The sequence below is a fragment of the Cydia strobilella genome, chromosome 1, assembly GCF_947568885.1.
Source record: "Cydia strobilella chromosome 1, ilCydStro3.1, whole genome shotgun sequence".
Classification (NCBI taxonomy): domain Eukaryota; kingdom Metazoa; phylum Arthropoda; class Insecta; order Lepidoptera; family Tortricidae; genus Cydia; species Cydia strobilella.
The window spans coordinates 34,974,346-34,988,329 of record NC_086041.1 but is presented as its reverse complement, the minus strand read 5'-3'; the positions used below and the strand labels follow the sequence as shown (position 1 = coordinate 34,988,329).

The 13,984-nt window shown below is 38.7% G+C and overlaps 1 protein-coding gene across 1 annotated transcript in view; it reads right to left on the bottom strand.

The window, feature by feature from the left end:
- LOC134742745 (remodeling and spacing factor 1) overlaps positions 1–13,837 on the bottom strand; it is a 32,332-nt gene extending 18,495 nt beyond the window's left edge. Inside the window, exons 1-11 of the mRNA XM_063675961.1 lie at positions 13,475–13,837; positions 13,218–13,405; positions 11,619–11,815; positions 10,499–10,625; positions 8,386–10,016; positions 8,227–8,300; positions 7,808–8,013; positions 6,693–6,882; positions 5,996–6,094; positions 2,642–2,799; positions 293–431 (exon numbers count right to left, since the gene is read on the bottom strand). Of these exons, the coding sequence (XP_063532031.1) occupies positions 293–431; positions 2,642–2,799; positions 5,996–6,094; positions 6,693–6,882; positions 7,808–8,013; positions 8,227–8,300; positions 8,386–10,016; positions 10,499–10,625; positions 11,619–11,815; positions 13,218–13,405; positions 13,475–13,619 (3,154 nt within the window). The 5' untranslated portion in view covers positions 13,620–13,837. The remainder of the gene's footprint in view (positions 1–292; positions 432–2,641; positions 2,800–5,995; positions 6,095–6,692; positions 6,883–7,807; positions 8,014–8,226; positions 8,301–8,385; positions 10,017–10,498; positions 10,626–11,618; positions 11,816–13,217; positions 13,406–13,474) is intronic.
- Positions 13,838–13,984: the final 147 nt, after the last annotated feature.

Sequence of the window (13,984 nt, the reverse complement as noted above, 5' to 3'; positions counted from 1 at the left end):
GTTTCTTCAAAAGTTCTTGTTCTTTTCCGCGCCCGTTCGGCCTCCACGCTCACCACCAGCTCGTCGTATTTCACTAGCTCGCTCTCTACTTACTACTGCTACTTAATTTACTACTTGTACTAAACCATACCTTCTCCCTTCTCGCTCTTGACGGAAGGCGGTTTCTTCAAAAGTTCTTGTTCTTTAATCCGCGCCCGCTCGGCCTCCACGCTCACCACCAGCTCGTCGTATTTCACTAGCTCGCTCTCTACTTACTACTGCTACTTAAATTACTACTCGTACTAAACCATACCTTCTCCCTTCTCGCTCTTGACGGAAGGCGGTTTCTTCAAAAGTTCTTGTTCTTTAATCCGCGCCCGTTCGGCCTCCACGCTCACCACCAGCTCGTCGTATTTCACTAGCTCGCTCTCTAGAGACGATATTAGCATCGCCTGAAACAAAGTATAAAATTAAAATCTTCTCATTTTAACACTGATTTAAACTTTTACAATTTTTACTCATTATTATTCACAACGACGGGACTTAATCCTGTTAAATAAGTTTTAAATTCCTCCGCTGCCCGCCGCCGGTTCCTCGCCGCCGTCCGCGTAACGTCGGAGGTAAATTTAAAACTTCTCATTTTAGTTTAAAAATTGATTCAAAATTCCAAAATTTATTCTGCAAGTTGGTAAGCTTAAAGTTGGCTCTTTTACAAGTCAATACAACGTTTATAGTAACATCATATAAGCATGAAAATTATTTATCCAAAATTATCATCCATAAGAGGGTGCGTAAAGCCAGGAAATTAGAAGGAAACAAAAGATATGACGCGCCGCGCGAAACTTGCGACGGAAGATATGACCTTCGCGCGGGTTTTAACAGTTTTAAATTTTGCAGGTCAGATCCTCGGCTATATCAGTATTTTATAATACAAGTATACTGCTAACGACAGGGTAACGACACAAAACAGAAAATAAATGAAAATTTGTCATGTTTTCGTGATTTTTTCTATCGAGTCAACTTTAACCTTTTAAGGTTTTGGCACATAATAAATTGTATAACATTTAAAACTTTCGCGTTTTGAACACATATTAAATCACATTTAAAATCGGGTCTATCGTGAATTTATTTTAAATGTGATTTAATATGAGAATAAATAGTAGTACTAGGTACAGAAGGTTCACTCTCTTACGACAGATGTGGCGCAAGCGCGAGCAGGCGTACGTTCCGTAGCGGTGCGCGGAATTTACTATGGCTAGACACCAAAATTGGTGTGGGCCGCATGTACTTGTAGTGACGCGACGAAATCGCGGAGTGAGCCACGCCTGTTTCCGCGACAATTTGTTCATGGCATTTGCCATGATTAAATGGTGTAGCACAGATCAGCTCGATGGTACCACAATATTGCATTGTCACCCGATTTACATATGTATGAAAATTTTCAGCTTCATCGGAAACCGGGAAGTGGGTCAAATATAACTTGCAAGATTTGACCCTTACAAACATGTTACATACACACTTACATAGGTACATTGCAAGTTAAATAAAAGCTTGTAATAAAAACTAATATAAAATTACATTATTAACACAAATAAACGTTAATATCTGTATACCTCTTCCTCCAGTTCGTGAATAAAGCCACAAAAACATGTTTTGCGTACTTTCATTGCAAAACGAAAAGAATCTTCTATAAGTCGATTAGTAGATAAATTAAACCATTCATTGAAATGTGATATTGGTGTAAAAAAAAACATGCAATCGTAAGTCAACTAACTTAACACACAAAAGTTTTCTCTCCAAGAATTCCATGAAAATCCTATGAATTTCGCAAAATATACCTTAATTGCCAACAGTAAACATATAACGAGTAAATATTTACATTACCTAGTTTAAGAAAGTCTAGCCACACCCACAAGCGTGAAAACTAAATACGACGCTATCACTCACCTACCCGCGTTTTTAGTTTTTTAAAGGCATAGACAATATCAGCTTATTTTTTCCTTATTGGAAAAGTTTCGAAGGAATTATGCTCATTCTGCTAACTGATTTAAGTAGACGTTATAAAAAAAAAAGCAGTAACAGGCTACCGCACCGCACCGCGTCCGGTGCGGTCAAGATATCTTTCTCGCTCTAACTTATAGCTGCGTCCTTAACGCACGTACGGCAACCACCTTACACACTATCGATACGTGTGCGGTAGTCTGTTACGGCTTTAAGGTTCAGTCGAAGGCAAAAATATCGATCCAGACAAATGACTCAAAAATATATGAACAATGAACACTACTTTATTGTCTAATGCTGGCACCACACTTCGCTGTATTTGGCAAATATTCGTGTTGCATCCCTTTCGTTTTGTATGTCACAGGAAAGAGATGCAACACGAATATTTGCCAAATACAGCAAAGTGTGGTGCCAGCATAAGGTGTAAGAGCGTACACATATTTTCGAAACTTTGGGAATGTATATATATTTATACCCTTGACTGTTCATAACTGACGTCTAATTGGCACAATCTAGAAAAAAAATTTGGACACGATCATAAAGTTAACTGTTTTAAGCCCCTCAACTAATAGCACGATGAAATCGCGTGTGCGATACCAACGCGATATCGCGACGGTGGAAGTTGAGGGGTTTAACCACTTTTGGTCCACAATTTACTTACATGATTGCACGGTGGACAGAACCAATCGCCCTCCGGCACGAGGAACAACATGGGCTTGAGACACGACGCGTGATATCCGGCGTCGCACTGGTCACACAAAAGTATCCACTCCGGCTGCTCGCCGCTGCCGCAGTGCTTGCAGAACCCATCATCCGCTCCTAGACAGTCAACGAACTTACCAAACGCACTATATACGGCAGTGGCACCGAATTTTCAGTCATGTTTCATGATAAAATGTTTAGCGGAGTTATCGTAAACATTGCGAAAGGACGCTACTTTGACAAATGTTTTTTTTTTCAGACGCTACTTTGACAAATGTTTTTTTTTTCAGTCACTTGTTATAAGTTCCTATTCACGATCCATCATGTGTTTCTATGTGATTGAATGAACTCCATCAAAATAACCGATAATATAAATCGTGACAACATTAATGTAAACTACCCGTTAATTAGCACTGAATAATATTTAAGAAAAAAAAAACCGACTTCAATGGGGGATGCCGCTCTAAGTTCACTTATTGTTGATGGTGCACTCTTAGATTACAGACAATGAAATGAAAAAGACAGCAGCTTTTGCCTAGTTATGTAGAAAAGGAGGTAAAACCACCTACTTTTCTAGTAGCATTTCGTTTTTGTAAGGGTCGCAGTTCTAACCTAACCTACTTTTCTGATAGCATTTCGTTTCTGTAAGGGTCACAGCTCTAACCTAACCTACTTTTCTGATAGCAGTTCTGTTCTATGAGAATCGCAATTCAAAATTCACCCACCCACCTAACCCACTTTTCTAGTAGCATTTCCGGGTCCGGGTCTGGGTCCGGATCCGAGTCCGTGTCCGGCTGTCTGGGTCCAAGTTTGGGTCAGAGTTCGGTCCGGGTCCGGGTCTGAGTTGGGGTCCAAGTTTGGGTCTGGGTCCATAAGGAAGAGAACAAATCGCCAAACGTGAACTATGCGTCATTGAAGAGTTCCGTTCTGATCATCATCAGCAGTTCCACTTCATCAAATGTCACTTTTTTAAATGTGCTTGATTTGTTGATGAAAATACTAAAATCACTATATGTATGCCTTTAACATTTGAGGAGTTCCCTCGATTCCTCATGGATCCCATCATCAGAACTGCTTTTTAAGAAAAACGGGACCAATCTGTATGTATATACTTACAATCAAAAAAATAATTTTAAAAATCGGTCCAGAAATGACGAGTTATGGAGTAACAAACATAAAAAAAACACAACCGAATTGAGAACCTCCTCCTTTGAAATCTTGAAGTCGGTTAAAAATATTAGTCGTTGACAGTTTTTTGTATGAAAAGTTACCAATTTTGCCTTTTTGCAGTTTGTTAGCGAGAAAGCGCGGTATTTGACTACTAGTCAAATCAGTTTCTTTTTTCGAACTGTCAAAACGATTTTGCTACTGTGGAACTTATATGAAACACTAGCATGTCATGTCACAATCAAATCACCTACTCTTTATAGTTTTATACGGGTTTTAAAATAGAAATTGTGTCTAAAAATAACTGCTGTCTACGTTTCTCTATTAAACTTCTGGTGCTTTCATACATGGTGTAAAATAATGTATTTTAAATACAGTCAAACACCCTATAGTATGGACCATGTACAATCTGTTAAATATGATGGACCGTGAATAAGGGCCTTTATCTATAGTTGTAAAAATTAAAAAAGGTTGTATTGAAAAGTACTCTATGGTTCTTCTTAATTAAAAAGGTTCTTTGAGTTGGATTTGCAATTTTGCATTTCGCTACAAGCAAATGAAACATTTTATCTAACTCATTGCTTGTGTATTTACTAGTTCATGCAATTTGATGTAAAATAATAAAATTGAATAATAACACATGCGAAGTAACTTATATTATAATTTATTAAGATATTATTTAGCATAAGCATAAGCATCGTCGTGTAATTCGCTTAGTAAATTATGAGATAGTCAATCTAAATTGAAAGAAAGAAAGAAAGAAAACACATTTATTTGACGCCACAACATAGTACATAAAAAAGAAAAAAGCATGCAGACAAAAAAACATTTGGTCGCCAAAAAGGATCCCCACTCAGCATAGTGCCGTGGCAAACCGTGGCGCTAGTATTCTGTGGGGACCTGGCTTAATCTAAAAAATCTACTATAAATTGAATAGTTTTATGGTTAAATGTTTATTTCTATCGAGTTTTAGTAACCACTCAACGAGTTAAATGATACAAACCTTACAAACATAACATAAAAACCGGCCAAGTGCGAGTCGGACTCGCGCACGAAGGGTTCCGTACCATTACGGAAAAAAAACAGCAAAAAAATCACGTTTGTTGTATGGGAGCCCCATTTAAATATTTATATTATTCTGTTTTTAGTATTTGTTGTTATAGCGGCAACAGAAATACATCATCTGTGAAAATTTCAACTGTCTAGCTATCAAATCAACAGACAGACGGACAGCGGAGTCTTAGTAATAGGGTCCCGTTTTTACCCTTTGGGTACGGAACCCTAAAAATCAAGCCGTTTTTTCAGTAGTTTCGAAATCAATATCACGAAAATAAAAATAAAACACATGCTGATTATTATTTATTTGACCTACAAAATAACATAGCCTGTTCTTAAATTAATAAAAGGCTAGTCAACTTTATTATTAATCTTATATGGGCGGATTTTTATTTCGATGTCGATCTTTTTTTGGTTAGATTTGGATAAAATTTGGCTGGTTCGATGAGCTAATTGTCGGTGGAATAAATACGAAATCCCAATTTGGGACAAACAAATGTACGTAATTTTCCGTATAATTACGAAAATTTCATACATTTTTGTTGACAGTGAAATTGCGCTTATCACTACACCTTATAAAACAAAGTCCCCCGCGTCTGTCTGTCTGTTTGTATGTACGTGATAAACTCGAAAAGTACTGAACGGATTTTCATGCGGTTTTCACCTATCAATAGAGTGATTCTCGTGGAAGGTTTATGTGTATAATTTGTTAAGGTTTTGTATAACCTGTGCGAAGCCGGGGCGGGTCGGTAGTATTGTATAAGTAATAGGAAACTATACCTTTAATCCTTAAATGCATGATTTTTTATTTTTGGAACCCATTTATTTTTCTGTTGAATATGTGAGCTGTTCAAATGTTTTATATGTATACATTAGGGAACAATATGCATTTAAGGGTTGATGGTACATTTTGAAGTGCAGAATTTTCAATATTTGCGACAAAAAATAACATGAAAAACATGCAGCCCTAAAAACATTGGTGTTCAGAAATAAGCGTACAAAAAAACATGCAGCATTTTCTTGTCGAATTTTTATTTGTTTTTTCACAAACTTGCGTTTTCGTGCAACCTTCCACGCGAGGCGAACTCACCTTCCTGCAACGTTCTGGCCCTTTTTAGAGGCTCGCTCGGTTCCCCAGTCTCAAGGTCGGATTCCGGAGAGAACTCATGGTCTGATTTGCCGAATTCGACTGTAAATTTATAAAAAGAACTTGATTATTATGTATCATTGATTGTTTAATATGGGGGCAAGCAAACGTAAGGCCCGCCCAGCACCGTAGCATATGGACGTTTTCAAGTTATATCAGGGTTGTCACAGTGTTATGTCCTATAAAACAGTTGCTGTCTTTCTTTACAATGTGATGAGTAAAGTCGTCAATAGAACTTGCAGATAATGTAAACGAATATGACAGATTTCGTTAGCGTTTATATTAATATTTTCTTCGGGTCGGTGCGGTGAAAAATTTTGTGTTTCGGGGGTACAACTTTGCCCCGTTGTAAAACAAAAACCTGACGTTAACCGACTGCCATTGGGGCGGAAAGGTTCTCGAGTGGCGACGACGTACCGGTAGGCGCAGCGTGGGTAGACCCCCCACAAGGTGGACCGATGACCTGGTGAAGGACGCAGGAGTCCGCTGGATGCGGGTGGCGCAAGACCGGTCATTGTGGCAGTCTTCTCTCTCTCTTTCTTCTCATTGGTCATTAGGAGACCTATGTTCAACAGTGGACCTCCTCGGGCTGATATGATGAAAACATTAAAAGCAAATAAGTATGGTTGGGTGGACTCACGGTCAGGCTCGGGGCGGTCGGAGAGCTCGTCGCGGTCGGACTCGGAGTCGGGGTCGCTGGAGTCCTGCGCGCGCCACCCGCCCGCCCCGGCCCCCGCCCCCGCCCCCGCCCCCGCCCGCGCGCGCCTCCGCACCGGCGAGCCCGAGCTGCTGCCCGACGCGCGCCACTCCTCCGAGTCCTCGTCCACGCCCTGTTACACAAACACACCTTTCAGCACATCACTATTCTATTTAAACTTGTACGCTATATTGGATGGAGGACGGGGTAGTGTACACCCACCGACCTGCCTACACCCTGTAAAGGCCTTTTTTTTTGACGGACTGGGAATGCACTTACGCGCGGTGTGGGACTCGCCGCTCCTTTTCCCTCTCGTCAATTTGGCCCTACCCACTAAACCCACTCCGGCGTTTCACCCTCTTTGCCGTTCGTGAGGACGCACCGGGATCGATGACATTCCACCACGGACCCTGTAAAGAAGGCCCGCCAGGGATCTACACGGGCACCTATTATAAGGAAGGCGGAAAATCATCGTAATAGAAGAAAAAAACTGTCCTAAAATTTCTATACATTTTTCACTCCTTCCATTCCGTTCCCGTGATCAGAAATTTATGAAAATTTTAATAACATAAAAAATCCTAATTAAAAATAAAATGTAGTGTACGTCTTGAAATAAATCCGCTCCGCCCCACCCTGAATGTAATTACCTCACCTGGCAATAGCAAAATTATGGAGAACCGATTAAATCTTAGTCCGACTGCCGACCCGATAACGGAACGTTTATGCTTGTGTATTATGCAATAATAATATTTATCAAATTATCACTTTCGTCTGCTGTGCGATCCAGTGCGACTGCCGGACGGGCGTCGGATCCGAGTCGTCCGCGACCTCCTACTCTAGCTTTCATACTTAAACATACATTAAAAAATCTTACCTTCTTATGGATCATCTTCATCTCATGAAGCGCAACTTTCTCCTGAACTCCTGATGCCTCCTGTCTGCTTCCTCTTTAATCTTCTGCTGCGCGATAAGGTGCGACTGCCGGACGGGCGTCGGATCCGAGTCGTCCGCAACCTCATTTTTGCCCTTCATATTTAAACATACATTAAAAGTCTTACCTTCTTCTTATGGATCATCTTCATCTCCCGAAGCGCAACTTCCTCCTGATGCCTCCTGTCGGCTTCCTCTTTAATCTTCTGCTGTGCGATCCGGCGCGACTGCCGGACGGGCGTCGCATCCGAGTCGTCCGCAGTCTCCTTTTCTTTGGCCTTCTCCTTGCCTTTTGGCTTCTTTTTTAGGACTTTCTTGCCGGTCTTTTTACCTGCTGAAATTTGATAATGCAATTTATTGAAGGAAATTTACAAAAATGACGAAAGATAATTCTAAAATAAACATGAGATTGAATTGTCACTCATTTTTGTGATAAAGATATGATAGAATCTAAATGAATTAGTTTCGTCCGTGCAAGACCAAAATATGTAAGACAGACTGAATGGAATATAAAGTAAAAAAAAAACATGTTTAATTTGTATTTTACCTATACTGTACAGTGTTTCTTCTTCGGAATCGTCACTAGATTTTTTCTCAAGCAGTTTGGCTTCAACTTTTTTTCTATAAAAGAAAATGTAATTATAATACGGTATTAAAACTAATTTTAAAAACCATTTCAAGTGATAAAAATAAACAGAAATGTCACCTGGATGTTGTAATAATTTTCTTGGGTTTAATTTTCAACCTCTTGCCACTTGTGATGGGCATATCGTCCTCACTTTCACTTTGAGATTCTGACTTGTTCCTGTCACTGTGCGTCGCGTCCAACAGCGATCTCTTTAAAGGCTTAGACTTACTCTTCTCCTTACTATTACTCTTTTCTACATCACTATTATCTACCTTATTCTGTAGTATCTTTTTTCTTTTAAACTTTCCTTTGTTAGCTTTAATTTTCTTTCTCATGGCTATAGGATCTTTTTCTACATGCTCTTTATTAAGATTGTCGTTATTTTCATTGTTTTCGGCTTTAGCTTCGTCTTTATTTACATTGTCTAGAGTATCTTTGGGATGTGATACTTCAATGTCCTTACTAGGTTCTAAGCGTAATTTTTTTGGAGGTAGATCGTCGTCGGGCTTTGCCTCGTGATCCGGGCTTCCTTCCTTTTCCTGTTCTGTATGATCAACTACGTCTTGATCTGAAGACACACTGTTTTTCCTCTTTTCTATAATACTGGCTTTACTATCATTACAATTGTCAGTGTCCGATGCAGGAGACTCTTTCTTCTGATTTAACTTTAATTTCCTCGCTACTTCAGGTTTCTTCTTTACCTTACCTCTAGTTTTTTTCACATTGTTTTTGTTCGGACTTTCACTATCTGTGGTTTTGTCATTCACACTGCTTTCCCTTTTCAAGTCATTGTCATTATTGCTTGAATTTGATTTCATACTGTCTGATCTGTTAAGTTTTCTAATACAATGTTTCTTAGAATCTGGTTTTAGAACTTCAGAATTATCATTAGATTGCTTCTTCAAAGATCGTTTATTTACAGTAGGATGACTACTTTTTAACTTAACATTTTTAACTAATTTGCTTTTACTAGAGTTAGGGATATCATTAGAGTTAGAATGTTCACCATTGACACATTCTTCATTGTCATTCTCCTCATCTGAGTTATGCTGCGCTGTGTTGACTTCTTCTAATACTTCAGGGTTTCCGGTATCATTATCATAACCACAACCTTCTCCATAAAAATACATGACAGGTTCGGATATTTCGTCACCTATAAAGTATGAGCTCTCACAATCGGCTCCGCTGCCTTCCCCTGTGACAACCATGACTGGCTCTTCTATTGCCTCACTCACCTCATCTGTCTCCTTTATTTTGGTTTCCTCACTTGGAGGATTCTCAGGCGTCTTTTCACGTTCTGGAGATTTTTTGCTGTCTGTACCGATTTGAGGTTGTTCAGCAACATCAGATTCTACTTTTTCTTCGTTTTTGTCGTCTTTTTCTTCCAACTGCTGATTTTCTGAATCTTCAGCCTTTTCTGATATTTGCGCTGATGGTTCTTCACTTTTCTCTTCTATATTTTTATCTTCTATGGGAGGTTCTTTTACCTTTACATCTTCAACTTTTTGTTCTTCTGTTTTAGAATCTTCAGTTTTTTCACTTTCTTCTACTGATTTGTTATCTACTGTTTTTTCTTCTTTGTTATTACTATCATCAGCTTTTGTGGGAGGGGGTTTCTTATCAGCTTTAGATTCATCTTCATCATGTTCCGACTCAGACTCTGGGCTTAGGAATTCCTCGTTTTCTTCTTCGGGTTGTTTGTTGGTTTTCTGAAAACATAAAAAAAGTAGCAGATTTTGTGCGCAAGGAAATTGCTCGCTCTGTGTGGACCCGGCTAATTACAAATTAAACATTCTCTTCAACAAGTTGTTATATTAAAGAAAAAGTGACCAAGCCCTTCAGCCTTATGACATTTATTATAGCCCTATGACATTTATTATAGTAGTGTGACTACTTAACCTTTTAACCGCCGTAGTCTGATATATAAGACATACAATATCCAGCTCATTTCGCCGCAGTCTGATAAAACTTTGTGTAACTTCATACCGGCGGCGACACGAGCACGCTTGATGAAACATTCTAGCCAGTTAAAAGGTTAAATAACACAAATAAAAACATGTAAATTTAAATATGTAAATGTAATGTAAATTTGTTATCCGTTTATGTAAATAAATTTAGAGTGTTGTCAATAAAACATTTAATAAAAATAATGTGTTTGTTTTTTTTTTCCCCAAGTTGAACAAAATAATACCTCAGTTGCCTCAGTTGCAGGTATTTCAGTACTGTTGGAGTCCTCATTGGTGTTAGACACAGTAGAGGGGCAAATTTCTTCTCCATTTTTCAATTGTCCTATTACTTTGACTAGCTCTTCTCGATTTCTGCGAACAAATAACTTATTAACAAAAGAGATCACAGCCTCATTCATCATCAGAGATTTATTTGTGTTTACAAAATGTAATGTTCCATTTTAGTATATAACTTTAATTTAAATATTTAAGCAGTTAAACTCCTATAAATAATAAGTATAAATTTGCCAGCGCTTTGGTGCAAACTGTAATGCTGTGTAAATATGTTGTTATAATAATAAATAAATAAATAAATTAATGGCTTACGTCGAAAAAAAAAAATCGACGTAAACCACACTATGAAAAAACTAAAATGGAAGTGGACCGGCCACATGCTACAAGACAAAAGAGAAAAATGGTCAAAAGACATCACAACATGGTACCCAAGAGACGGAAAAAGGGATGATGGAAGACAAAAAATGAGATGGGAAGACGAGTTCAGGCAGGTGGTTGGAGCCTTCTGGAGAAGACAGGCTCTGGACAGGGACTCGTGGAGGAATATGGGAGAGGCCTATGCCAAGGGCAACCAGACAAGACGTCTGCGGAGAAAGGCTAGCAGCAAGCAGTAAGTAAATGAATGGCTGAGACAACAGAGCAAGGTCAATGATGTTATAAAACGCGTAGCCAATTTGAAGTGGAAACGGTTATATAGCACGAAAGACCGATTCGTGGAGTAAACGATTACTCAAGTGGCGACTATGGGCGTCCTCAAAGTAGACCCCAGATGCATTGGGACGACGACATCAAGAAGACTGCGGGGAAGCAGTGGCTCCAAGTCGCACAGAACCGTGACGAATGGCACAAAATGAAGGAGGCCTACACCCAAAGGGTAGAAAAAGGCTAAAGAGAGAAATTCCTATAAATATTACTATAAGCATACTCCATAGGACCATCGGCTTCATAGGCAGGGTCACTACCCACTAGGCCAGACCCATTGGTCTCATTGTAACATGAAAAGGTTTACCAACAAAGATTGGTCAAGTTTTTGAATTTCTATGTGTTATCTCTGCCTGTCATATACAGTACCTCGCTATTAACTGCCAAGTCTCCTCATCCTGGTCCTCCCGATACATACAGAGGTTAGCCTCATCGTCCACCTGAAGCCAGTACACGCAGCCGTGCTTGTCCCGTCCGATGGGGTCCAACCGGAGCTCCTTACACGACAGGGCATTGACCGCTGCCTTGAACTTTGCGTGGCATGTGAATTGGTACTCAAGAAGAATCTGTAAATGAATAACTTATATTATAATAATGATCTTTGATTGCGATATTTATAAGAATATTATTGATATCAATGTATGCATGCAGCATGTTATTTTTAGGCATACTCTAAATTTGTACACTTGTATTTGTGGGTAAAACATAGTGATCAAAATCTCCAAGAACAAATTAAATTATTTTCTATGAAAATATTTTAATTTGTGTTTTTTCAAGTAGACACACTACTGGAGGCTTTTTTTTTTATCCTATCTGGCTTTTACTCCCCGCAATTTTGCACTGGGTGAATTTGCCAATGTCGGTTTTTGACTTTCACACGTGAGGAGAATGTTCGGTAGTCTGGGTACTGGAGGCTTTGGTCATTTTTTCCTTCGTATATGACATTTATTTTCAGTTGATCAAAATCTATTTAAAATTACCACTTGTATATACCTATGTTAAACAAATACATTCTGATTCTGATTTATAATAACACTGGAATCATATAATTATTAAGGCACACGTAATCTTTAAGATTACTTACTTGTTGTCACTACTAAAATACTTGCTTTTTAGGGTTCCGTACCCAAAGGGTAAAAACGGGACCCTATTACTAAGACACCGCTGTCCATCTGTCACCAGGCTGTATCTCATGAGCCGTGATAGCTAGACAGTTGAAATTTTCACAGATGATATATTTCTGTTGCCGCTATAACAACAAATACTAAAGTACAGAACCCTCGGTGTGCGAGTCAGACTCGCACTTGGCCGGTTTTTTGTTTGTTACTATCATTTGTTTTGTTAGTATTAATAATTATTATTTAATAAATGCTTGCCTTAATAATTATGTGATTCTGATATTAGTGTAGTGATGGTGATCTCTTATAGAAAATGTTTAGGTAGCAAAAAAACAAAATGCATCTTATTCTAGATTGATCATAACATTGCTGTTACATTTAAATATATGAAACACATTTTTATAGTTTCCACGGTGGTAAAATTGAAGAGAATCTCAATATTTGGGCAGGTTACATGCCATAATTCTGATTAAGACTGACTTTTTTGAGACTCTGCTAGCTTATGTAAGCTTTTTCAGGCACAAGCTTCAATTTTAAAAGTAATTACATCATTAAATCAGGTTGCTGAACTTTAAAAATGCTGTTTAGAAATTAAGATAATTAAAATGCATGTTCATAGTGACATTGAAGTGATCAGAGAGACTAATTAAAGGTTGGTATAAACTACTAGAATCACCTACCCTGCTTTAACAACTCAATTACATTAACATTGTAATGACACCTTACATGGTTGTTTTTATGTCAGATCAATACATTCTATACAATAGAAACTAACTGTAATGCTTCCATCAAGCCACTTTCTAATTCAATAGTGTTGGTCGCAAAATGTCGTAAAAAGTGTTGTTCGTACCTTGAGGGTCTTTAGTTTGACCTCTGTGCTGGCTTTCTTGTAGGAGAAGCGCTCGATCTCCCACGCCTCCTGGTGGTGGCCCTGCTGGTGGCAGAACTTGATCAGGCAGCGCTCCCAGCGGTTGCTCTGCACGGACTTCAGCGCGCGCCGCAGCAGCCGCAGGTGCAGCTCCTTCAGCGGCTCCGGAACTGCACAAACATCACTCTCAACACTGTTTGTTTATAACACAACACATCAAAATTCTCGTAATACCTTACCTTCCTCCGTATTATCTACGAGCTGCTGTAATTTTGATATTGACGGTATTTCTAGCCCGTACAATTTCCCGAAAACCTTCAAAAACGAGTAGATTACGGCGAAATTGGGATCATTCGTAGAGGAAATTTCTCCGTCAGACGCCATCGTCGAAACTCAGTTAGTTTTTATACTAAACATCGCTATGTGGCTTCAACTAGTGGTATACGATTGCATCACTTACATCTAGATTAAAATTGTATAAAATGTACATTATTCACGAAAATATTATTTTAATGTGCACAGAATTCATTATTTTCTTATTTTCTAGTAATAAAATATAACTCAATTGACAGCCATCGTGCCATAGACTTACGAATTCGTAAATGTTGTGTTTTTAATCGCCTTCACCACAGATACGATATTTTTCAAAAAGAACCGTTTGAAATGCATCTTGTATACGCGTGTACTAAAAGCCTAAATTGTCGGCGAACTATGTCGGCGAATTAATTACTTTAGGGTTGCCATAGAAA